This window comes from Mauremys mutica, chromosome 7 (assembly GCF_020497125.1).
Source record: "Mauremys mutica isolate MM-2020 ecotype Southern chromosome 7, ASM2049712v1, whole genome shotgun sequence".
NCBI lineage: Eukaryota > Metazoa > Chordata > Testudines > Geoemydidae > Mauremys > Mauremys mutica.
This window is the reverse complement of record NC_059078.1, coordinates 87,316,772-87,340,794: the sequence shown is the minus strand read 5'-3', so window position 1 is coordinate 87,340,794 and position 24,023 is coordinate 87,316,772. Positions and strand designations below refer to the sequence as shown.

The following is a 24,023-nucleotide window of genomic DNA, read 5'->3' as shown; positions in this document are numbered from 1 at the left end:
GGAGAGATTTTATAGCGAGAAGGGGTGGAAAGAGTGGAAGGCTGAGTGACAGCAAATGGGGAGTGAAATGTAAAGATGGCTATTTCCCCCGCCCCCCATGAAAAAGATGAAGAAATTGAAAATGTAAAGCTAACGAGAGAATTTCCAAAGAGACACACCGAGCAGGAATTTGCATTGTTCTATAGTGCAGTACTTCATGGAGGACCATTGGTCAGAGGACTAATGAATTGATGGTTGAAGAGGCTGTGTAGAGAAAATTATGAAAAGACTTTGAATGACTTTGGAGACATGTCTTTCCTACTCCAAGGCTGTTTTTAGAGCCAACCAACTCTGTGTAAGTAAAATGGCTCCCCAAAATACATCAGATGCATGTCTTTAGTTTGAACAATATTTGGGAAGCTGAGCTAAAGGAAAACCTCTGATGTGCACAGCTGGAGAGCATTTGGGTCCTTAAGTTCCCTTTCTTCTTAAAAATCATCTTATGTTTGCTCAGATTCTGGTTATGAGCCAAATTCATGGTGACTTTGGAATGAGGGGTCCAGTGCTCACACTGTAGGGCTTTGTTAGGTCCTTCATGCTCTGGCCAAATTCAAAGTAAGCCCCACTGATGCATTTCCACTAGAACATATTGGTATGAGGTTGAAGTTGGCAATAGCACCAGTTGGCAGATTGTTAGTGGCAGGAAAATGTATTTTTAATTAAAATATATATTTATTGCATGTAATGTTAGGGGAATGTACAAAGGCTGCCCCCGCCCACCAGTATATAATTTACCAGGGCAATATACAGCCAAGGAAATGGCTGGCATCTTAGGAGAGTTAAACTTGTTGAGTACAATTCAATACATTTTTATACATTGTTTTCCAAACATGGAATCACAAAATGACTTTGAGTCAGACATAGCTAAAGAGAAAAAATCTGACAATCAAATTTCAAAGAGAGAAAATGATTCTGTGTCCGAGGGAAGAAGGTCACAGAGTTCCCTGGATGGCAGCACAAAGTGAAAACATGAGCCTGCCTGACTCCACCTCCTTACGCCGCTGTTGAAGAAGGAATGGGGGAGGAAGCCCAGACTGGAGAAGCATAGGGAGTGCAGGGAATTGGTGGATATGAAATTGGAGAGGTAGCATGAAGTATGTGAAGACTTTGAAAATCAGGAGGACAGTTTTGGATTAGATTTGAAGATGAATAGGAATCCAGTGAAGATGAGGGGTGCACTGGCAGGGACAAGATGACTTAATGCTGTAGGTCTTTTCTATCTTTAATTATGATTGGTTGATCCTGGTGAGCAGGGAGAAATTTGAAGATTTCCAAGGCTCCCAAAACATTACAAAGAGAAAAATCGAGTAAGGAAGATGATGTGTTACTTCAATAGCTCTAGATAGGAAGTGCTTTAAGGCACGAAGAAGAATTTCAATAGTGCTAAGGACAAATTTAGAAATGTTTTGAAATGTGTGCTGTAATATTTCATGATTCTGAACTTTTTCTCCTCCCACATCTTTCTTGCCTAACATTATAACATTTCTAGCCTAGGTAACAGAGTTCTGGCTTGACTTAAGAGGAGGTCAGTGAGCTAAGTAGGTCATAGTTTAAGTAGGATCAATGATGTGGGGCAAGGGTGTTTTCTCTCTCCCTCAATTCTGAAAGAGGATTTAATCAACCATGCAGTAGCCAGGAACTGACAATCAAGACAGACGAGTAGATGTTAGTTAGAGAGGTCTGAGAATAAGCTCAAAAAGAAAGACTGTAGAGTTGGGTGATCACCACATCGAGGTAAAGTCCAAGGTGGAAACTATTGGTACCTGTTATGATTTGCTAGTGAACATCATTTAATATTTGTAAGTAGATCCTTAACAGTTCATTAAGCTGTGAACTCTGTCACTGAAACAATCAATGGGCCATTTCAGATGGAATAGAGAAGAGGACCCAAGGACAGAATCATGAGGCACTCTGTAATTGGAGATCTGAGGGAAAATGTAAACCCTCCACTATAAAGGAAAAATGTACAATTATAGAGTTAGGACTCAGTCCAGGACAACAAGACGACACTGGTTTCTCTTCGCTCATTGTGCTCCTGGAGTGTAAAATGTCTGACAGGATTGAAAGCTAGACTGCGACCAAGTCAGATGAGAAGACAGCTGTAACTAGAAGCAAGAAATGGGTCATTAATCACCCAGTGTAAGGGAATATTAATATGATGAAAGTGATATCAAAGTGGCTAGGTCAGGCAGGCAGAGGTACAGGATCAGAATAGAGCAAGTTGGTCAAGAGCTAAGGAAAGGATACTTTTGTAATGGCAAATTTTCTTGAAGTGCATTTCCAGAAAATTGGCAAATAGTTTTTATCATAGAAAAGTACTGAGAAGTTGGGTGTCTTTTTTTTTTCCTCTTCCCTCCCCTGCAGCTGGATGGAATTTAACAATCCCCTCCTCCTCCTTTATGTTGGTGTTTGGGATCAGGAATTCTTACACACTGTGAGAGTACAGGGAAAGTGGTGTGCGTGTGCGTGCAAGCCCCTGATCATTAATTCAATAGCCTCCTTCGTGGATATCACACAAGGCAAGCATCAGATATCCAAGGCTCCAAGTGACAACTGGTTTCTTTGTCTCAGTTGACAAAGGTAAAGGGGATGAGATTATAATGAGGGTGGCCCCAGTCCCGTGAGATTCAGTTTATTAATATCTGCTGGCAAGTAGGCTGTACGACTCTCAGCAATACGGTGTTAACCTTCTGCCAGTGTCTTATTCTAAAGAAGGAGAAAACTGACCCAGGTTGCCATGAGAGCAGGACAGGCTCTTCTGGATGAAGCACAAAATAGTGAGGCATTGATGATGGCATCAGGTGTGGCTAGTCACACATGTAACCTTCGGGGATACCAGATTTAAAGCTTGTAGAAAGGCACCCAAAGGCATGGAACAAAGAGCATCTACAAACTAGATGGGAGCAAATGAGGGGGTCCTGCCCACTCCCTGAGGGAAGTGGGGACACCAAGAAGGGGCAGTCTGCCATCCAGGGGACACAGTGGCAATGGCAGAGTTCAGTCGAGGGGATGTGGAGGAAATGAGAATGCAGTGCTTCAGCTAAAGGAGGAGTCTAAACCAAACCCCGTTCAGTTCAGTAACTGGATTTTGCCTTTTCATTGTGCTGCTTTATCTCTATCCTAAAACCATGTGGGGCTAGACCATGAAGATACCGTATCACAAGCCCTAAGTCAAGGGCAGCGTGAAATGTGTTCCTGTTCCAGGAGCAGGCCAGGTCCCAGTTGGGTCCCTGCTTCCCCTTTGCACCAGTGCAGCATACTTCCCACCCTGCACCACCTCAGCTCCGCAGCTGGTACATGGGGGTGTGGGGGAGATGGAGCTAAGGCTCTGCTCACCCCCAGCCGTCCAACCATTTCCCTCCCACCTTCATGTGATGGGAGTAGCTGCCCCACTGCAGCTGCTCTCTCTCTATGCTCAGACTTCGAGGCTTGCTAAGAGGTAGACTGCAAAGTGTTGGTCTGTATATGCTGTCTGAGATCCCAAGTCAGTAACAGAATAGATGTGGAGATAAAAATGATGAGTACATTTACATGTTAGCAGAAACTCTTTGAAATTCCTACACTGCCTGAAGTGTTTGTGATGCTATCAGCTCTTGCAAGAAAAGCACAGTTCTGAGCCCAATATTGGGTAGGTAAGTTAAGGAGGAACTGATTTACAGCCATTTAATTTTAAAATGCATTTATAATGCTTTAAGACAGCATATACTAGTGTTAGGTAAAAAGCAAGTCCTACTCACCTCTCCAGCACCCGAGTTTGTGCGGAGTTGGTATAGGGCTCAGAAAACTGTCAGAGACCAGACAATAATTCGTTGATCAACGGGCTCACACCATCCTTAGCTTAAGAGCAAAGCTTCGGAGTAAGTGTGGCAAGTTTATTAGGGGTGAGCATCAATGTTTATACACAGAAGTAAACAAAGTGATTAACAGATCATAATGGTCATGCATAATCAATCAAGATTCTACAGGATAAAACAGGTTAAAATGTAAATTAGAAAAGACAAAGGAGGATATGACTACTTATTGGGAGGGGGGAGGTGTCAGGAGTAGTTCGCAGGTCAGAGCCTTGATTAAAAGTTTCAGACAGAGACATCAAGTCTGGATTAAGTTTAAACTCATGAAAAGTTCAGACTCAACATTCCTCCATTTGTAGCTTTGGGATAATTATTTACCAAACGCTACACCCCATTTTAAGGAGCCAAGGGCCGCTTGGCAATTTCAGCCTGGGCCAACTCAAAGAGAGTAAGGCCTTTGGCTGAAGTAGGAAAAGAATAAACTGACCCACATGAGTTTATGAGGGAGGGGACACACTGGATGCAGCAACACAGTATTATAAGGATTACTATGGCCCCAACAATACCCACCAAGAGTTTTTTAACCCACCCAAATCCAGGCAGCCAATTCCATAAGGCTCCCCACCAATCATAAGGTGGCTGGTGTGTTCCATACATTGCGTTTCGGGTATTCCATTTCTCAAAGTAGGAGGTAACCCACCACCCGTTGGACCACTGTTCCCCTGGTAACGCAGAGGGGTCGTTGTGCGAACCGCAGAGGCACAATTTGGTAGTGGTGTTTTTAAAGTGCAGTGTAGTACTGCTTGAGCAGTTGTAGAAGGCAATTGTATATCCCTTAACAATTAGTTGGACACCCTCGTGATCTGAGCAGGGTTTCTTAAAAGCTGACTCTGAAGGCTTGTGGGGGATTTACATATGGGATAAGTGGGATGCACAAGGCTTGAAGCCAAGGTTTTTACTAAAGGCGGTGCCATTAAAATACATGTTGCATTTACTGGTTCCCACAAAAGTTGACCCTTTTTCTTTAACAAAACACAGTGATCCTGTCTGATTGGTTACCCTGAGATATCTGTTAATTGGCACTCCTGTTTTGTCCCATGTAAGATTGTGTTGGACTGGATCTTTTATTCTAGCCGGTGGCATCCAAGTCATATTAGCAGTGGTCAGGGGAATGGGTGTGAAGGGGAGTCCCTGTTCTGCATTTACTGGAAATTGAGTACATACCCAGCAATTACTTCTATTTCCTAAAATACGAGTTTTAACCTCGTGGGAATATCTAATAAAAGCATTATCTTTATAAGCAGAAAATAAACTAAAAAGGCATAATAAAAAACATACAGTTGTCAGAATAAAAGGTCCTCTCATTTTTTTCGAGTCAATTTAAGTCTGATGTCTGAAAGAGGTAAGCTGGTCCACTGGTCAGAGGCAGTATCCTTAGTGGTGGCAAGAGCTGCTGGTCCGTCACTGTGGTCCACTACGGCTGGCTTGACGTGGGAGTGGTGGATCCAGGATTTGCGTCCTTCCAGGAACACTGCAGTCTGGGTTGTTAAAAGAACCTGGTGGGGTCCAGTAAACCTCGGCTGGAGGGCGTCGCCACGAACGAACTTTTTGGCCCAGACGAAGTCCCCTGGTTGGAACGGGTGGATCTGTTCTTCCAGCGGCACGGTCTGGGAAAACTGTGAGGCTTTCCAAAGGGTACGGAGGCGAGCCTGTAGGGAGAGAAACTGGCACGCGGTCATATGATCCCCTCCCAATAGTGAAACATCAGCACGTGGTAGCGCCCCGTCTTTGAAAGGGGGGTGTCCATAGAGCAGTTCAAAGGGGGATAATCCCAATACACGGGTTGGGCGAGTGCGAAGGTGAAACAGGACCAAGGGAAGTACCTGAGGCCAGTTTAACCCTGTTTCCTGACAGTATTTAGCCAATGTAAGCTTAAGCTCCCTATTCATACGCTCAACTTTCCCGCTAGATTGGGGTTGGTAGGGTGTATGAAAGGAGTGTGAAATGCCCAGTCCTTGTTCTATGGCCAAGGACATTACCAGTAAAGTGGGGTCCGCGATCTGAATCAAGTATGAGAGGGATGCCAAAACGGGGTACAATGTCTCTAAGGAGGATCTTCGCCACTGTGGCAGCAGTACAATTAGCAGTAGGAAAAGCTTCGACCCATGAAGTCAGAGGGCAAACCAAAACAAGGAGGTGCTTTTTCCCAAAAGCCTTTGGCATATCTGCAAAGTCAATTTGAAGATGTTGAAATGGAGCAGCAGGTGGCGGTCTTCCACCCTTAATTTTGTTAAGAGGCGGAGCAGGTCCATTTCGCTGACATGTGCTGCATGCTTTCACTATTGACAGGCAGTAGGGTTGAATGCCTGGAGCATACCAAAAGCGAGCGATGGTGTCCACAAGGGCGTGTGTGCCATAGTGACCCCCCTTATCATGGTGCCAGCGAACTGCCACGGGGTATGTGGAGCGAGGGAGGCAGGCTCGGCCATCCGGCATAAGCCAGGTCCCTTTGACCAGAGTGGCTCCGAGGCTCTCCCACGACTGTAGTTCAGCGGGTACTGGTACGAGGTAAAAGCATACTTGCTATCAGTAAAAATGGTAACGGTCTTACCAGCGGCCAACTGGCAAGCTCGGGCCAGGGCGTAGAGTTCGGCGGCTTGGGCTCCCCAGTTGCCTGGCAGTGAGGCGGCCTCTTGAATGTCCCATTCAGAGGTGACTGCATAACCGGTGAAACGCTTGCCATCAACATAGAAGGAGCTTCCGTCCGAGAAGAGGATGCAATCAGGGTTGTCCAGTGGCACGTCAAACAGGTTGTTCCTTATCTGTAAGATGCTATGAACTACTTCCACACAATCGTGCTGATCCTGGAGGACTGGCAGGTCAGGAAGCAAGGTAGCTGGATTAAGGGGCCCACACCTTTCAAAAATTAGGTTAGTGTCTTCTAGGAGTTTGGCCTCTAGCTGCTGCTGACGATGGGCCGAAAAGACTTGGGTCGTGCCCCTACGCAGAAGGGCTGACAAGGCATGAGAGGTCCAGACCGTGGTAAAATGACCCAGGGTCAGGCTCTTTGCCTTTGTGATCAGCAGGGCAGCTGCTGCCAGAGTCCGGGTGCAGGATGGGGTTCCCTGAGCGACAGGGTCGATCTGCTGGGAGTAAAAAGCAAGCGGGAAATGGTGGGGCCCGCTCAGCTGGGTAAGGACGCCACTAGCAATTCCGCCCCTCTCGTGGACAAAAAGGTGAAAGGGTTTGCTGTAATTGGGGGGGGCGGAGAGACATGGAGGAGGCCACACTGTCCTTGAGTAACTGAAAGGCTTGAATCGTGTCTGGGGACCACTGCAAAGGGTCAGGAGCAAGGTTAGCAGTCAGTCGGTGGAGCGGTTTGCTCAACTCCCCGCAGGACGGCAACCAAGGTCGACAGAAGCCAATTAATCCTAAGAAACCTCGAAGTTGTTTCTTGGTGTTTGGCAGAGGGCAGTTTTGGATAGTCTTTATGCGGGCTGGGTCCATTTGTCTCCCCTCTGGGGTTAACAGGAAGCCCAGATATCGGACCTTCTGTGAGACCCACTGAATCTTGTTAGGGTCTACCTTGTGGCCTCTGGTGTGTAGGTATAATAAAAGTGCCTTACCATCGATGCGGAGGGCAGCTTCTTCGCGGTTACCTAGTAGGATGTCATCTACGTATAGGACTAACGTGGATCCCTGCGGACTGGTGAAGCCTTCCAAGTCGTGGCGGAGGCATTGGCTGAAAATCGTGGGGCTGTCTCTGTAGCCTTGAGGAAGTCGTTGCCAGACATAACTTTGTCCCTCCCAGGTGAAGGTTGCACAGGAATGCTGAAAAAGGCTGATTTTAAGTCAATAACAGTGAACCACTCAGCATCCCAGGGGATTTGGCTGATGATAGTAGCTGGATCAGGAACTACTGCATGAAGAGGGACCACATACTGATTAATAACCCGTAGATCCTGTACAAAGCGCCAACGAATAGGGTCTCCGTCCTTTTTAGGAGGCTTTTTGACAGGCAGTATAGGGGTATTACAGGGAGTGCGCTGAGGGCGGACTAGCTTTTGTGCAATGAATCCCTCGACAATGGGGCGGATGCCTTCCCGGGCTTCCAGCGACAGGGGGTATTGGGGGACTGACGGGGGGGCTAAGGAGGGCTTCACTTGAATCCTTACTGGCTCTGCCGAAAGGAGCAGGCCAACATCAGTGTCAGAAATTCCCCAGAGGGTTGAAGGCAAGTCAGTGAGGTCAGGGGAGAGAGAGGGGGGGGTTTCCCAATTACCCTGAGTTAGGGCCGAATCTCCTAACACTGTCATTAATAATCCTACCCCTTCAGGAGTGCAGGTTAAAGTAGCCTCAAGCTTACAGAGTAAATCCCGGCCCATCAAAGGGATCGGACAAGCTGGGGAAAAAAGAAAACGGTGAGAAAAACATTTATCAGCATAAATAACATTTAGAGGCAAAGTGAGTCCCAGAGACTGTGGATTGCCTTCCACCCCAGTTGCAGTTTTAACCTCAGAGGATAGCCAGGGAGAGGGGGCATGATTTAAAAGAGAGAAAGTAGCTCCAGTATCAATGAGGAAACAGACAGGCAGTCCCTGGACTGAAAGGGTTAGATGAGGCTCTTTGCTGGGAGGGGAGAAAGTGAGGAAAGAGCCGGCTAAAGACATTAAGGAAATAAGACCATCACATTGTTTGCCTTCGCCCCCGGGGTACCGTCATTGAGAAGGCTGAGTTCGCTGCAGCTGTTGCTGTTGCCCGTAGTTGATCCAGGCCTGAGGAACGGGCTGGGCTGGTGGTGCAGGAGTGTATTCGTCCCTGGTGTAAGTATCTGCGGATGCGACCGGACCCTCTGGGCGTCCCCAGGGGCATTCACGTTTAAAGTGACCGGGTTGTCCGCACTGAAAACAATTTCCTGGTGGCTGGGGTTGCCAGGACCCTCTTCCCCGAGCACCCTGAAATCCCCTGCCACGGCCACGGCTTCTGCCTCGAATACCACCGCGAAAAGCTAAAGCCATTAACTTATATTCTTCCTTTTTCTCTTTCTTTTTACTACTTTCCCTTTTTTTTTTTTTCCATGCAAAACTCCTCCCGAGGTGTGCCCCTCCATTTCCTCCTTATCCCTCTGCAGAGATTCCAATCTGGAGTCCTGCAGATTCCCCTCTGCGCCCTGGAGAGAGTCCCCTTGCTGAGGAATAGGGGCAGGTGCAGTGGGGACCAACTGACGAGTTAAAACACGCCGTGGTTTACACCCTTCATTGAAATAACATGGAGGGGGTTCACTCTCGGAAGAATACCTGACTGCCATAATTTTTAAAGATTTCCACAGCTCTGCTGCTGTGTCCCAACAAAACCAGTAACATAACTGTCCCGGATGGTCTTTTTCGATCTGGCTCCTTACTCCTCTTAAGGCAGCCTGTTCGAAAGAGCCATATGAAGGCCACCTCATCTCCGGGTCGGCCAATACCGCGGTATACCCAGTCCAATTCCTTACACACAGTGTGTACAACTTCCTCCTAGACATTCCTGTCTGTACTGGGAGTTTCCCTTCATTCCATAACTTATTTACAATCCCCAGCGGACTCTCAAGAGGCATGCTAGTCCCTTGACCCATGGTGTCTGACAGGAGCCCTCCAACTGGCGTTTATCCTGCTGTCCAGTACACGACCCCTCAATATTGAATTGGCTGGGAGAAATCTCCCGTGGCGCCTGCCAATTCGTATATGAGTGGTCTGACCACTGGACAGAGGCACCGCACCAGAAGGAATCCCGGACGAGCCCCCAAATTGTTAGGTAAAAAGCAAGTCCTACTCACCTCTCCAGCACCCGAGTTTGTGCGGAGTTGGTATAGGGCTCAGAAAACTGTCAGAGACCAGACAATAATTCGTTGATCAACGGGCTCACACCATCCTTAGCTTAAGAGCAAAGCTTCGGAGTAAGTGTGGCAAGTTTATTAGGGGTGAGCATCAATGTTTATACACAGAAGTAAACAAAGTGATTAACAGATCATAATGGTCATGCATAATCAATCAAGATTCTACAGGATAAAACAGGTTAAAATGTAAATTAGAAAAGACAAAGGAGGATATGACTACTTATTGGGAGGGGGGAGGTGTCAGGAGTAGTTCGCAGGTCAGAGCCTTGATTAAAAGTTTCAGACAGAGACATCAAGTCTGGATTAAGTTTAAACTCATGAAAAGTTCAGACTCAACACTAGTATAATCTGTTACCCAGCTGGGGGTCTTAAACCAGACTACAGTTCTGAATTCTAAAATCACTTTTTGCATCTGATCTAGTCATGTAGGGAGAAGAGGCTTGTCTCATCAGGCTTTCCTCTCTGAGTTAAATTCATAGTTTGTGTCTTTAGCAATATGGGCTGCTTGTGCTCATCCTGTTTTTCATTGCCAGGTAACACCAACAGCATCTTTGCACTGGACTACATCAGTGGAGCTTTAACCCTAAATGGGCCACTGGACCGTGAAAACCCTTTCTACAGCACTGGATTCATTCTCACAGTGAAGGTGAGACACTGAGAGCAATATCCTTTTGGGGAGCGGGGGAGGTGGAAAGGATCAGCATAGCTGAAGGGAGAGGAAAATCACTTCAACCGGAGGATCATCTGTGAATGTGTTGCTGCTCTGCGCTGCTTAATACTGACTTATTTCAAGTAAAGAAGCACATTGGAACTACTCTTTCCCTATCTGACACCAGGGCAGACCTCTGCTATTCCCAGTGCAGGACCTCTCTCCCTCCCTGTCTGGCATCAGGGTCAGACCCCATTATCCCTAGACTGGGGGAGTGGGATGTAGAATTAACATGTTCTATTTCCTGTGATTCACCCTGACTACTGCTAGCTCATTTAGCCCTTCCAAAGCTCTGTGAACTTCTGCTCTGGGGTACTCCTCTTATGGTGGTTTCTATCTTCTGCAGTGTATGTACTGCTCTGTTCTGGCTCAGTGATAGTCCTTGGGGTGGGAGGAGGCTAGACACATACCCACTGCATGCCTCAACCCCTTTGAGCAGCAGGATGAACAGTGTGCTGTGGATTAATGAAGGGGGAATGTACTGATGGAGCTTGCCGGGGCTGTGAGATGCAACAGAATTAGAAGGGCAGAGACACATGCTGCCATGACAAAAATGGGTCTTTTTTTTTTTTTCATCTCACTGGGCACCTGTATTTTTGGTGTCTAGCAGATCCTTCAGCTACGTGTGTGTCTGTGTTGCATGGTACAAGGATTAAAAAGAAAAGGCTAAAAGTGGCTTCATCATGAAAATGCATCGAAGCATAAAATTCTGACACCATGAGGCCCCACCAGAGAACTGCTCCCCCAACTCCTATTTCAGCCCTTTAATCAAAATCAATACCAAGTCAGCCAGTGGGTTGGAAACACATTTAGAAGTGTGGATTCAACTGGGCCGTGGGAAAAAATCAGCATGTTAGAGAGGTCATTGATTGGGAGGATGGCAGACAGCACTGGAAGAGTACAGCTCACCTCCTTGCTGTGGTAGGGGCAGCGCTTTGTCAGGGAGAGAAAATGACACATAATTACTCTGCTTGACCTGTGGTGAGGGACTTTCTGTGGAGTTCTACACGGTCAATATACTATTATCATCCCTTGGAATCCTGCTGCTTTCCCTTGATTCTTGGCGGGGAGGGAGTGGGGTTGATTTTGGGGTTAAAAACTAGTGTGTGTGTGTGTATATATGGAATAGGCCCAAATGCCAATCTGTGGAAATGCTGAATTTTACCAACTCCACAATCATAGCCTCAGGGTGATCTTTAGCAGCCCCATCTGCCTGCCCTCCAGTGCTCCATGGAGCTGCAGGGGGCTCTTTCCTCCCCATGCCCCATGTGGTCTTGTCTCGGTTTTTTTAGATTATACAAAATACAAGAAGAAGAACTCTATTTTCAAATGTCCTTCACCATTCTCATTTCTGTGACAATAAGGTTCATCCTCCAGCCACCCACCTCCCTTCTCTCCTCCTCCTCCTCCCCCTACCCGCACCAAAAAACCCTGTATAAGTTAAGATGTCTGGTGGGAACTTATGACATAGTGCCAGTGCACTGGCCCTTCATGTCTAGTAATTTGCAGCCAAACCTATTTTAGGTCACAAGTAAAATGAGTTTGTTGGTCTTGTCCTATTTTTCTAGTGGACATTTGTCTCCATCACATCGCAGCACGATTTTCACTGTTGCTAATCTCAGTTCAGGAGAGGCCCAGGAACGAACCTGATGTCACCACCTCCCTCAGATGTCCTGGGAAAACCCTGGTTTTGAGAAGTGTCACCCATGTCTTGCCAGGCTATTTTGCAAGATGTTAACAATCTTGACATTAATGCTAGTGGAGGAAAACCATCTCCTATATGCATCATGCTGGTATGCGTTTGTGTCATTACAATGTGCAACATCATAATGAGAGACAACAGTTTTGGTCCCACAAGGCAAATCTCTAAAGGTGGCAGTCCAGATGACAGGCAGATTTGTAGGTCAGTAGTAATGAGTATAATCAGAGCGAAAGGTACCGGAGTAGTAGAGGTGGTGCAGATAAAAATTCAGTGTGCCCATCCTTGGCAGACCTCGGAGGTGAGGGAACTTGCACAGCTCCTAACTACATTATGCCTGACTAAAGCCATAGTTATCAGTCTACCACTTTGAACAATAAACTTGCACCACACATGCACATTTAAAGCCTCAGTCAAATCATGCTGCATCCATGATGTGAAAGACAAGGGAAGGTTATTACTGTGCCATTGACTTTGACTCAATGACAGCAGTCAACTGCACTGCCTGTATGCAATTTCTATATGATGGCCCACAATCTTCTGCATTTCTCTTATGCTTGTTCTTTGAAATAAAGGCCATGCTGATATTTTCCTTTGCAGGGTACAGAGTTGAATGATGACCGCACCCCCTCCAATGCTACAGTGATCACCGCCTTCAACATCCTTGTCATTGACATAAATGACAATGCCCCTGAGTTCAATAGTTCCGAGTACAGTGTTGGCATCCCAGAGCTGGCCCAGGTGGGCTTTGCCCTTCCCCTTTTCGTCCAGGTGCAGGATAAAGATGAGGTAAGACATCAGAATAATATCAATAGCCACTTGCTGCAGATACACCCTACAGGCACCCCGGGTGATTTCACAAATCCTCTGTCTTGTACCTCTGATGCCTTCTGTTTCTGTATATTGCACATTATACTTAGATTAATAAATGGACCGTGGAGAGAGAAGTGGGCACTAATATGTGCATGGTTATACCCATGATAGCTGCATACCTTGGGTATTGTTCAGTATCTTCTACAGCCGTCACTCTAGCCTGTCAGTCCCCGAAGTGCAAACACTTTCATGAGGTCTCTTGTTGTTTTTGTAAAATAAGGATAATGTGACTGATGACAACAAAATGGTTGTACCACATACCAGTTCTTGTGTACTTCAGAGCACCTGTCAGGTAATCAGATAGCTTCCTTTCTCCAACCTGTCTTATAGATGGAGAAGATTCCAGGGAGGGATTCTGGTGGTAACATAAACTGTGAGCGGGGGAGGGAGACACAACTGAGTCACCAAAACCCTACCATACAGTTATCTATGCATAAAATATCTACTAATACAATATGATCATTGAATATTTAAATGAACAAGAATTGTGAAAGTTGAAGATATGTTTCCTATAGCAATATGTACTCATCCTCCATGTGTCCATCTGGTCTTAATTTAAAAAAAAAAAGTAAAAGGTCTATTTTGTATCAGTGCAGAGAAGAGACTAAGTCCCATAATATGGAACAAGTTTTGTGACAGTAGTACAATCTCTGTTGGAAGAAAAAGGGAAAAGAAGTCCCACTAGGTGCTGTTGTAGGAGGTGTATGGAGAGAGGTAGCGATTCTCAGAAAATTACTTAAAAATTTACAGAGTTAGAATTTCAGCCAAAATACACAGGCTCTTCTAGAAATGATAATGAACAGAAAAGCTTCCAACCCCTGTATCAAACCTCTTTCAGTTCCCATTGTAAAGAAGGTGAAGTAAAAATAAATATGGAGCAAAGAAAGTTCATCAGTAACCAGAGCATTTCAACAAATGAATAGTGTTAGAAGGAAATCTGACTCTTGTTTCACTTCCTGCATCCCACTTGCCCTGTGTAAACAGTTTTATTCAGGAGAGAGACCACAGACTTGAACAGACATTCCAGAAGCAGCTACAAGCGGGTATCTGTGTACCCCATCCTCCACCCTATTAAACCTTTAATCCTAAATGACAATTACTTGATGGTCTGACAGGAAGGGGGATTGGGATACTTATTTTCTTACTACTGTTCAGTGGCTGCAGTTACCCCTAGTAACATTTGCCTGCAGCATCTGTGGCCTGTTCTTTGCTGCTGTTAATGGACCTTCTATTTATTATAGCACTGAACCATTTCACTTAGGAATTCCATTAGGTTTTCCAGCCCTAGGGTTACACTCTTCAATTACTCCTCATATTTGACTCATGCAATACATGTCTTTTTTTCTCTACTATCCTAACCTACAACCATGCCACAGTCTACAATGCCTCCTAAAGAGAGAGAGGGGGGAAAAAAACTGCTGGCACCACATGGAGAACTTTCTATAATATCTAAAAACAATCCTGCTTCTGTAGCATAGGGTATCTATATTTCTCTTGCCTTTTTTTTTTTTTTTGTCACAGTATAAAGAATATTTGCAGGAAAATGGGATCTTTAATTTTTTTTTTAATTATTCTGTTCCTCGCATTTATTAAATGTACTAGATTAGAGCATTGGAGGGGGGAAATCAGATGGCAGATTAAAATGTACAATGTCTCTGTAAAAATAGCAAATTTTCACTTGTGGCAAAAGGATGGAGATTTCAAATTTGTTCTGAGGATGTAACTCCACCATTGTTTATCACAAAAACTGTGTTTGCTGGTGGCAGTGGCAGATTCCCCCCCCCCCCACCCCCGCTTCATGAAATTCTTGTAAGAACTTGCCAAACTATTTGTTTTCATGTGTGAAACAATTATGACAAAGCACTAATCAGAATAGTCTACTTGTGACGTACATCGTAAACAGAGAGTTATGACTACAGCTGGGAAACATGGCAGTTGAGAACTTAAACAGCTAATGGGATCATGTTTTCTTGCAAATGTCCTTAGCAAACAAAGAACAGAATTATAAATAAGATGACAGATAGTCAGGATTGTTTCTAAATTGATATTTGTCATGGTGTTCCATGAAGTGTCAGCAGCTCTTTAATTGACAGACATTATGGTAGGACTGTTTGTGTCAATAGAGCGAAGGCTCTGTCATTGTTTCTGCTTCAAAGCTCTGTGTATAGGAGTGTATAACGCATCTCCGCAAATTCACACCAGTCTTTCAGTCTCACTAATTTTAAAAAGGCAGGGGGGGGGAGGAATTCATGCATCCATTTAAGTAATGAGAGCAGAAAATAAACTAGTTTTGTGGTTTGCAATGAAGTTTCTTTAAGCTTCTGTAACTCCCAAACAGATTGGTTGCAGTTGTCAAAATCACTTGGCTTTGGCCTAACTTTTCTGCTATTGAGATACTTATCATTGATTTTAATAAAACCAGTGGAGTTACTGTGTGTAGAAATGGCATAATATGTCTCTGCACTCGTCACATTTTCCAAATGTTGTCACTCACATGCTTACCTGCACATATTGCAGCAACTAGATTAACCAGGAAGTTGGTGCTATAAAAATCTATTGGGGCAACAGTCTGGGAAGTGAGATGGGTTTAAACGGTGTGGAGACTGTGTGGAACAGTCAGGTCAGGTCATGCTTTCTAGTATGGCCGCAAATAGATGCTTGCAACCTGCAAAACTGCAGTGCTGTAAAGGGTAAATTACACAGGCTATCATGATGAGCCTGCATTCAGAATGGCAAGATTACTCATCTGAACAGCCCTCTTGGGAGAATGAGACTCATTTTAGAATCTTTCATGAACAGTTTGTTTACTCTGCTAACCCCCAAACCTTTTTCTGCATTAAAAGTAGAATATTAAAGTTTTGATTTACATGAACACAGTAGTTTCAAGGTACCAATGAACCTGCTGGCTTTGAGTATCTCCCCCACACACACACACAAGTCTGAGAGTTCAGCGCGTTAGCTTTGTCTTACAGGGTGAAAATCTGGCCCTGTTGAAGTCAACAGCAAATTTCCCATTACTTTCCAGGGTCAGGATTTTATACCCAGTCTCTCGGCATGTGATGATTCTGTCACAGCTATAAAGATAGCTAAATGTAATTGTTTGCAAAATATTAAGGTCCAAATCATGACTTTCTCCTGTCTCTTCTTGTTGTTTTCCTGTTAATTCTTTCTATTTCCCTTTTTCTTCTCCTCTATTTTCCTCCTTACTGCCTGAATATATCCACATGGATCCCCTTTTGGGGCTTCTGATGGAGAAATGGAGGTCCCCTTCTTCTTTTAGCTGGTCAAATGGCTCCTAGACATGACTGAACTACAGGCCCCATAGCCAAGGGGGGAGGGACAGTAGTTTCCACTAAGGGCCTGTCAACACAAACATTTAGTTCATAGCAAGCAGGGCCATGAATCCACTCCACACTAGCCTGCTGTGCGCTAACTGTCCAGATGGACCCTGCTGATGTGCATTAACAGTTTGTTAATGTGCTTTCATCCAGAGCCATTTCAAAGAGGACTAGATCAAAGCACATTAACAAACCGTTAATGTGTGTCAGCAGGGTCCACACAGACAAATAATGCAAAGTGGTTTAGTGCGGGGTAGATTCACACCCCAGCTTGCCAGGGACTCATTGTGTTGACAAGCCCTAAAAGAGCCCCACTCTCCCTTGTCTCCGATGTTATCATTAGCAGTGGGGATTTCAAATGGGAATGGAGGGGAGCATGAGGGGAAGAGATCTTTAGGCACAGAGGTGAATGAGGATGCGTCTGACAGAAGCTATTTCAGCACCAGGGCCTTCATGCAGGAGATGACATGTATGAGAGGCAAAGGGAAATGGAAGAGAATTCAACTCACTGGGGAAAGTGTCTAAATAAATAAGCATAGACAGAGACAGACAAAATCAAGGCAAGATTTTTTTTTTAACAGATTTAGAAAGACCAATTCTACCCCTTATTTTATGCCTCATCATCCACCCCACATTTTAATTCCAGGGATGGTCCCTTAGTTGTTGTTTAAACAAACTATAGACAGGAGGATTTTTTTCATTCTTTCCTCACATCTCCAGCCCCTTTGTGATTTTTTTTTTCCCGGTCTTGGAATTCCCTGCAGTTTGTTGACATCTTTCTGTCATTGAGGTGCCCAGAGATGAGCACAATACGTGTCATCAAGTTGCAGTCTCACTAGATTATGTGGAGGGGAGGGAGAATTACCCTCTGATCTGTCACGTGGCTGTGTAGGCAGCTCTAAATCACATCGGTTTGTTTGTTTATTTTTGGTGCCACACTGGGTACTTACTCTGAGCAAAGCTAGGCAACATGGTAATAAAAACTCCAGGAATCCATCCTACCATTGCTAATGCCAGTGCAGCTATACTAATACTGGACCAGTGGTGAGAGAATTGTCTATTATTCTACATCTCACTTCCCCTATCCTACAGAAAGACGGGGACAATCAGTGCTATTTCTCCCCCTACATGGAAGTAAGGAGGCAAAGGATTGATGAAAGAAAGAGCTCCCTATCGAAGGCTTAGTCAGTCCCTTCCTTCTTCCATTTTAAAAACAAACCCCAGCCCTGTCACCAAATTGGGTCATGCTGTCTGCAAACACAATTAGCCCTTGATTCAAATCAGAGTCCCACACTCCCGCTTGTAGGGTCCACTTGTAGGGTTCCTCGCTTTGTGTGTGGCCCTTGAGCACTTGTAGAAGGGGCGGTTAAGGGTGGGATTGCCCCTTTTAAAATGTTTTCAATGCTATTATAAGCAAGAAAGGTTTTAACATGTTGATGTGTTTCATAACTAGAACTGTGTGACATTTTTAAAAAAATGGTGGAATTTTGCTAGTTCTACTCCTCCCAACTGATTTTGCACACATAATATTGATAAAAATTTTATGGTTCTGATTCAACAAAACACCTGTGTGTGTGCTTAATTCTACTGAAGTTAGGGACTTAAGCATGTGCTTAAGTGCTTTTCTGAATTAGCACTAAAAACACAAACAGAGAAAATCTGGATGTTTTCAATCCAAAACCACCTCCATTAAAACATCAGCCCATTGCCATATTGAAAATCCGTCTACTATCACTCAAAAAATGAGCACAGTTTAGCTTGAAAAAAGCTTGTTCCTTAGCAAAATTTTCACAAGTGACCTCTTTGCATGTGCACAACTACACATGGAGGATAGGACTAAAATTCAAAATGATCTGGACAAACTGGAAAAATGGTCTGAAGTAAATAGGATGAAATTCAATAAGGACAAATGCAATATATTCTATTTAGGAAGGAACAGTCAGTTGCACACACACAAAATGGGAAATGACTGCCTAGGAAGGAGTACTGCGGAAAGAGATCTGGGAGTCATAGTGGACCACAAGCTAAATGAGTCAACAGTGTTGCAAACAACATTCTGGGATCTATTAACAGGAGTGTTGTAAGCGCAGAGACATGCCAGCAGCAGCTGGCCACTTCCAGGAGCGGCGTGGTAAGCGCCTCCCAGCCAGAGCCTGCACCTCGCACCCCCTCCCACACTCCAACCCCTTGCCCCAGGTCAAAACCTCCTCCTGAACCCAAACTGCCTCCCAGACCCTGTACCCCCCCTCCATTAATATATTAGAAATGTGCGGCCCATGATGACTTACCAAAATTTGTGGAGTGACCTCCCTGCGAAAATTATTGCCCACCTCTGGTCTAGATAATACTTAGTCCTGCCACAAGCACAGGGGGCTGGACTAGATGACCTCTGAAGCTCCCTTCCAATCCTATGATTCTATGTCTGTTTGTGCACTCACAACCCACATTTTTGCCTGCAAACAAGAAATAGTGAATGTAGATCGGGTGATGGCAAATTTAAGTACCCATTTTTGTATACAGCTGTGAGGTTTTGCACACACAAATTTGGTGTGTGCAATAGTGCCAAGTGTGTTTGTGCTTAATCAGATGTTGGTTTGAGGTGGCATGAAAATGTGAACAGTAAAAGCGGCATCACCAGGTGTAGGCAGTGCTGAATTGGGTGAATATAAGAAATAACCTACATGGATTCTGCTTCAAGTTCAGCCATAAAATGGTTTTTACTGACTTTCACTTCCTGATGAACATAACACTTCTCTCTCCGCCCTCCAGAGCAGAAAGATCTGAATGGGTGAAATGAGAGAGTTGTTTCTGCATCAGAAGAAATTATACCAAATTTGGGAACAAAGGGAAAACAGCTGGGTGTGAGAGCGTATCAGAGAAGAAAATCTGTTAGAGAATTAAGAATGACCTCAGACATGGATTCCAGGTACAGCCATGTGGTGTTAATTGAGTTGGCCTGTTTTCACTGCACAAAGCAAAGGAGGGAAGGAGATTGGCATCTGATGAGATTCCTGTAGGAGCATGGCTCAACCTCTGCCCATATGATTGATTTTTCTTCTGGAGGAGTAATTAGCTAGGGGTTTCCACGTGTGTTAACACTCCCCTGCACTATCTTAATTCAATTGGCCCTTTTTGCTTTTCCACTGGTAGCACATGTTCAGCCATCAAATCATTATGCAGCCTCCAATGTGGTCTAGCAGTTAGAACTGGGGTGTAAGCATCAGGAGACCTGCATGTTATTCTTGACTTTCTCACTTGCTCACTAAGGGCCTGATCCAAAGCATGGTTAAATTTAATTCCAGTCTTTTCACTGACTTCAGTTTTCTTTGGGTCAGGCCTATGTGAATTTAGGTTAACTCATTTGCCCATCTGTGACTCAGTTTCTCCATCTGCAAAATGGAGAGTGATCTATCTGAATATAAAAAAAACGAGGAGTCTTTGTGGCACCTTAGTCATTCCCACCAGGACTGTACCAGGTGCTTTACAGAAGAGTAATCATATATACACCAAATATATGCCTTTGGTTGGCTTCTCCTGTCACATACTGCTGGATTGACTCACCAAAAGAGTAAAACCTGTATGAGTGAGAGGGGATTCAGGCCTAATATTATTTATTATTACAGAAAGGTTTGTTTTAGTTCTGAGACCAGGAATCACTCTGTGTGGATCAGGTTCCAGTTAGTTTATAGAGTCATTCAGCCAGCACTAGTCTCTGGTGAAGATGACAAGGAAGAAGACACCTTTTAATACTGTATTGTTACTATTTAATATCATCATTTTGTGTGACACTTTACGGAGATTAGAAAGGTAAAATCACTGCCCCAAAGAACTTTGTCTAAACTAGGCAAGCCTAAAATGTGGTGATAACAGAAAAAGGAGGGGGTTGGGGAAAAGGGATGAGTGTTACAATACATGGAATAAAGAGAGGCTTGTAGCATGTAAAGTTCTGATATTTTAAAACTGAGGTAAGGAAACAGAAAGGGGGATGAGTACACAGCAAAGGGGTGGGAGTCAATTTTGGAAAGAAAGATGAAGTTGGTTTTGAGGAAGATTTCAAGAAGAAGAGTAAAAACAACGAGGAGACCTTGTGGCACCTTGGAGACTAACAAATTTATTTGGGCATAAGCTTTCGTGGGCTATAACCCACTTCATCAGATGCATGGAGTAAAAAAAACGTAGGCAGGTGTAAATATACAGCACATGAAAAGATGGGAGTTGCCCAAAATAAAAGATGGGAGCTTACGCCCAAATAAATTTGTTAGTCTCTAACGTGCCACAAGGACTCCTTGTTGGTGTTGCTGATACAGACAAACAAGGCTACCCCTCTGAAAGAAGAAGAGTGAGGATGTTTGGCACACTGGAAGAGGGATGTTATTCCAGGTGTAGGTAGCAGTGTGAAAGAGTGGGCAGAGGAGACAGAAGGGCAGAGTGCAGAGGGTGAGCAAAGAGATTGGCAGGGCTGAGCTGTGAGACTCAACTTTTATGTGGGGGAGAAACAGAGAGGCAAGTAAAAATGCTTGAGATGGGAAAGGAACCCAGGCAGACCAAGGGGGCAGGGGGGATTATTTTAGCTGCTGAATGCTGGCTAGGTTGAAGAAAGGAGTATGCACAATTAGGGAAGCTAGAGATGAGGCAGTCTCAGTGGTGTGGATGAGAGGGGCTGAACTATGGCTTTGGCAGTGAGGATATAGGATAAGGGTTAGAAATGCTAGAGGGACAAGCAACAAGATTTGGCCAGAGCCCAATGTGAGGAAAGAAGGGAAAGGAGGAGCCAGGCATGTAATCTTTGAGGGTATAATAATTGTCAGGTATAATCCAATCTTTATATCTAGCCATTTCCCCCATGTATTTTGTACAACATTTATTTGAACTACACATTTTTCTTACTGTTTTTCTTATGAAGTAGTAACTCAGGGGACTTCTGAGGAGATTTTGCTGACTGAAGTAACTGAAATTCTTATTAAACAGATAGGGTTGGATTTTCAAAAATTGGCTTAACTTTGTTCCATCAAAGTGTTCCAGTTGCAATACCAACTCCCATAATAATGTTTGACACTTGCAGCATCCCTTATGTAGCTGTAAACCCTTATTCCCATCAAATTATATTCTGTCCAGATTCTTAAACTGTCGTCATCACCCTAGCATCTGCAGAAGTACATTAGGTAAAATGGAGGATCCGAGGATGTCCTAAACAGAAGGTGGAATCGGGTATGAAGAGAAACAAACTTTTCTATTCTGGCTTTAATTTTATTTACTGATCATGGTTGACTGCAGAGAGAGGGAGAGAGAGAATGTATCTAGCACATAAACCACTGCATCTATGTTGATTTTATATTTTTAAATATTTTTAAATATTCATTATAAAAAAGTTTTTAAAAAACACTATAGGAATCTAAAAATATACGGTGCATAAAGTAGCCTCAGACACCGCTGTGTTATGTGTATATGGATATGAATATATGCATGTAATGTATGAATCTTATATATACTATATGTATGCATATAGACAGACACGCTATAAATAGGATATACATAGTGCATAATTATAAAGGAAAATTGACAGCTCTCCAGTATTCTTTCCCAAAAGTGCCAGCTGCCAATTGGATTGAATTAGATTTCACAGGGTTTTTTGCAATACATGGAATTCACCAGCAAATTACCCTTAAAGAGGGAAAATCAATCATTTGGAGCAGAGATAAGCTGAAGGCGAGTCAGCCTCGGATTGATCCCGTCTGTGCAAGCGTGTGTGGAATTCAGCAGATAACTGGGGGAAAGCAGGAAAGGAGGGAGGGGAGAAAGGCCAGGAGTGTGGAAAGAGGCACTTGAAGCAGGCAGAAGGCTACAGAAGAAGGTGTGTGTGAGTGTTAAGCAGCTGGAAGGCTTAGAAGGGGCTCAAAGTGAGGGGAGAGGAAGTGAAAGGCTGGGTGAAGCCAATGCACGCGCGATGTGGGGAGTATTCCCTTTTGTGAACTTTGGGCTCTGGAAATAAATGTGGATTCTTTTAGTCTCTGACAACAGCCAGATGACTACAGGCACCGGCCAGTGCAGACTGTTTTTCTTCCAAACCTCAGGCTGACCAGCCTTTGGCGAGAGAGTCTCTACTTCTTCTACCCTACCCTCCATTCCCTTCTCACTGGGCTCTGTGGTCAGGACAGTGACTGGGAAGGGAAAATGTGCAAATGCCTTTCTGGTGCTGAGGGGAAAGGAATGAACTTCATTTGTTATGTTTATTGAAAAACTGGAAGAGAAGTCGAGGGCAGTGGAGGAGAAGAGCTCGAAATAGGAGAGCGAGGGTGAGGAGAAATGAGGGGGAGTGTGGAAATACTGGATTGAATAGGACAAGGTGGCAGAGAAGGGAGTGAGGGAGAGCGGAGGGAAAGTGGGAGAGTACAGTATGACAGGGAATTGAAAAGGCACCAAAATGTGCTCTGGCCACCCACTCCTGGTTAGTTGTGAGAGGCACTGTGATACAATGGTGGGTGCCATGGGAATGCCTATGGAAACTAAAAAAGCAAACCGTGAAGTGCTACTCTGGAGGATGGGTGTTTTCTGTGGGGGAAGAGGGAATGTCCTCTTCTGTCAAAGGAAAGGGTTGTGATAATATTCCAGAGGCCGTTCTCTGCCTCCTGTGGTGATGCTGACTGGGAAGGGGTTTTGCAAAGACACACATGCAGGGCGAAAAGAGCTGAAGGTAGCGGAGCAAGGGAAATGTAGGTGTACGCAAAAAGCCACATAAGCACAAGAGAGTGGTAGTGATGGGAAGAAGAGAGGAACCTAAATGATACTCCCCTGAAAAATTCACCACCTCTGGAACAGCAGCACCACCAACCCTACCCTTTACCCCCAGCATCCCCAGAAAGAGACATCAGACAAATAGATTAACAGCTTTTCCCAGCTTGTGCCCCCCTCTCTCTGGCACTCAGCTACGCAGAGGTCAATAGACCATCTCCCTCCCTCGTCCCCATCTCTCTCTCTCTCAATCCTGGACTCTTAGTGCCTTCGCCTATGCCCTGTCTGTAGTTCAGTGTGGATGCACTGCGATCATTGATGGGGAAGGCTAGTTCAAGAAGACACTTCGGTGGGGTGTAGCTGTACTGCCATCGGCTACTGGATGAACACTGAGTGAATAGGCCAGATTGTTGCCAGCAGCCCTTCCTCTAAGCTATTCAGTCACATTTCTGGTGTTAACTCTTTGTGGTCTAAATATACCTTGAAGGAGTGCCAAAGGATTTGAATATTAGGAGGGGGAGGGATATTCTCACGCAGAGGGGCAGCTGTTTTCTTAAACATTTTTTTCAGAGGTCTGGTAATTTTTTCTCCTGTGAACTGAAGCGACAGCTTAGTTAGTGTAGAAAGAACTTGAGAGTTACACTGAATCAGTATGTGTGTGTATGTCTTTTGAAGGAAATGTAAACCTGAGTCCTGATTATGGTAATTAAAGATCCCGTACTGTTTTCCCTAAGAGCAGGGTGCTGACTCCTGAGTCCTGGCCATATTCCTGTGTGGTTGATTAGTCTGCTTCCCTAAATTTCCCAGTAATTTCAGTTGGACACAGGATGGTGGTTTTATTATTTATTTATTTGTTTGTTTATTTGCACTAAATTCTTGTGTAGCAATTGCTATGTGCTGTTAGTCTCCTGCATTTTACCCAGAAGTGGCTGCATTTTGCTGGCAAATAATCAGTTGGTAAATCATTTCC

The 24,023-nt window shown here is 44.5% G+C and overlaps 1 protein-coding gene across 8 annotated transcripts in view; it reads left to right on the top strand.

Moving 5' to 3' along the window:
• Positions 1 to 24,023, top strand: part of CDH23 (cadherin related 23) — a 529,883-nt gene that overhangs the window by 266,267 nt on the left and 239,593 nt on the right. For 6 of the 8 annotated variants that reach the window (XM_045025474.1, XM_045025448.1, XM_045025449.1 and 3 more), the window contains 2 exons: positions 10,239 to 10,351; positions 12,714 to 12,902. In XM_045025474.1, coding sequence (XP_044881409.1) covers positions 10,239 to 10,351; positions 12,714 to 12,902 — 302 coding nt within the window. Of the gene's footprint in view, positions 1 to 10,238; positions 10,352 to 12,291; positions 12,415 to 12,713; positions 12,903 to 13,229; positions 13,279 to 24,023 lie in introns of those variants that run through there. The other 2 variants (XM_045025452.1, XM_045025453.1) reach the window with 2 other exon arrangements.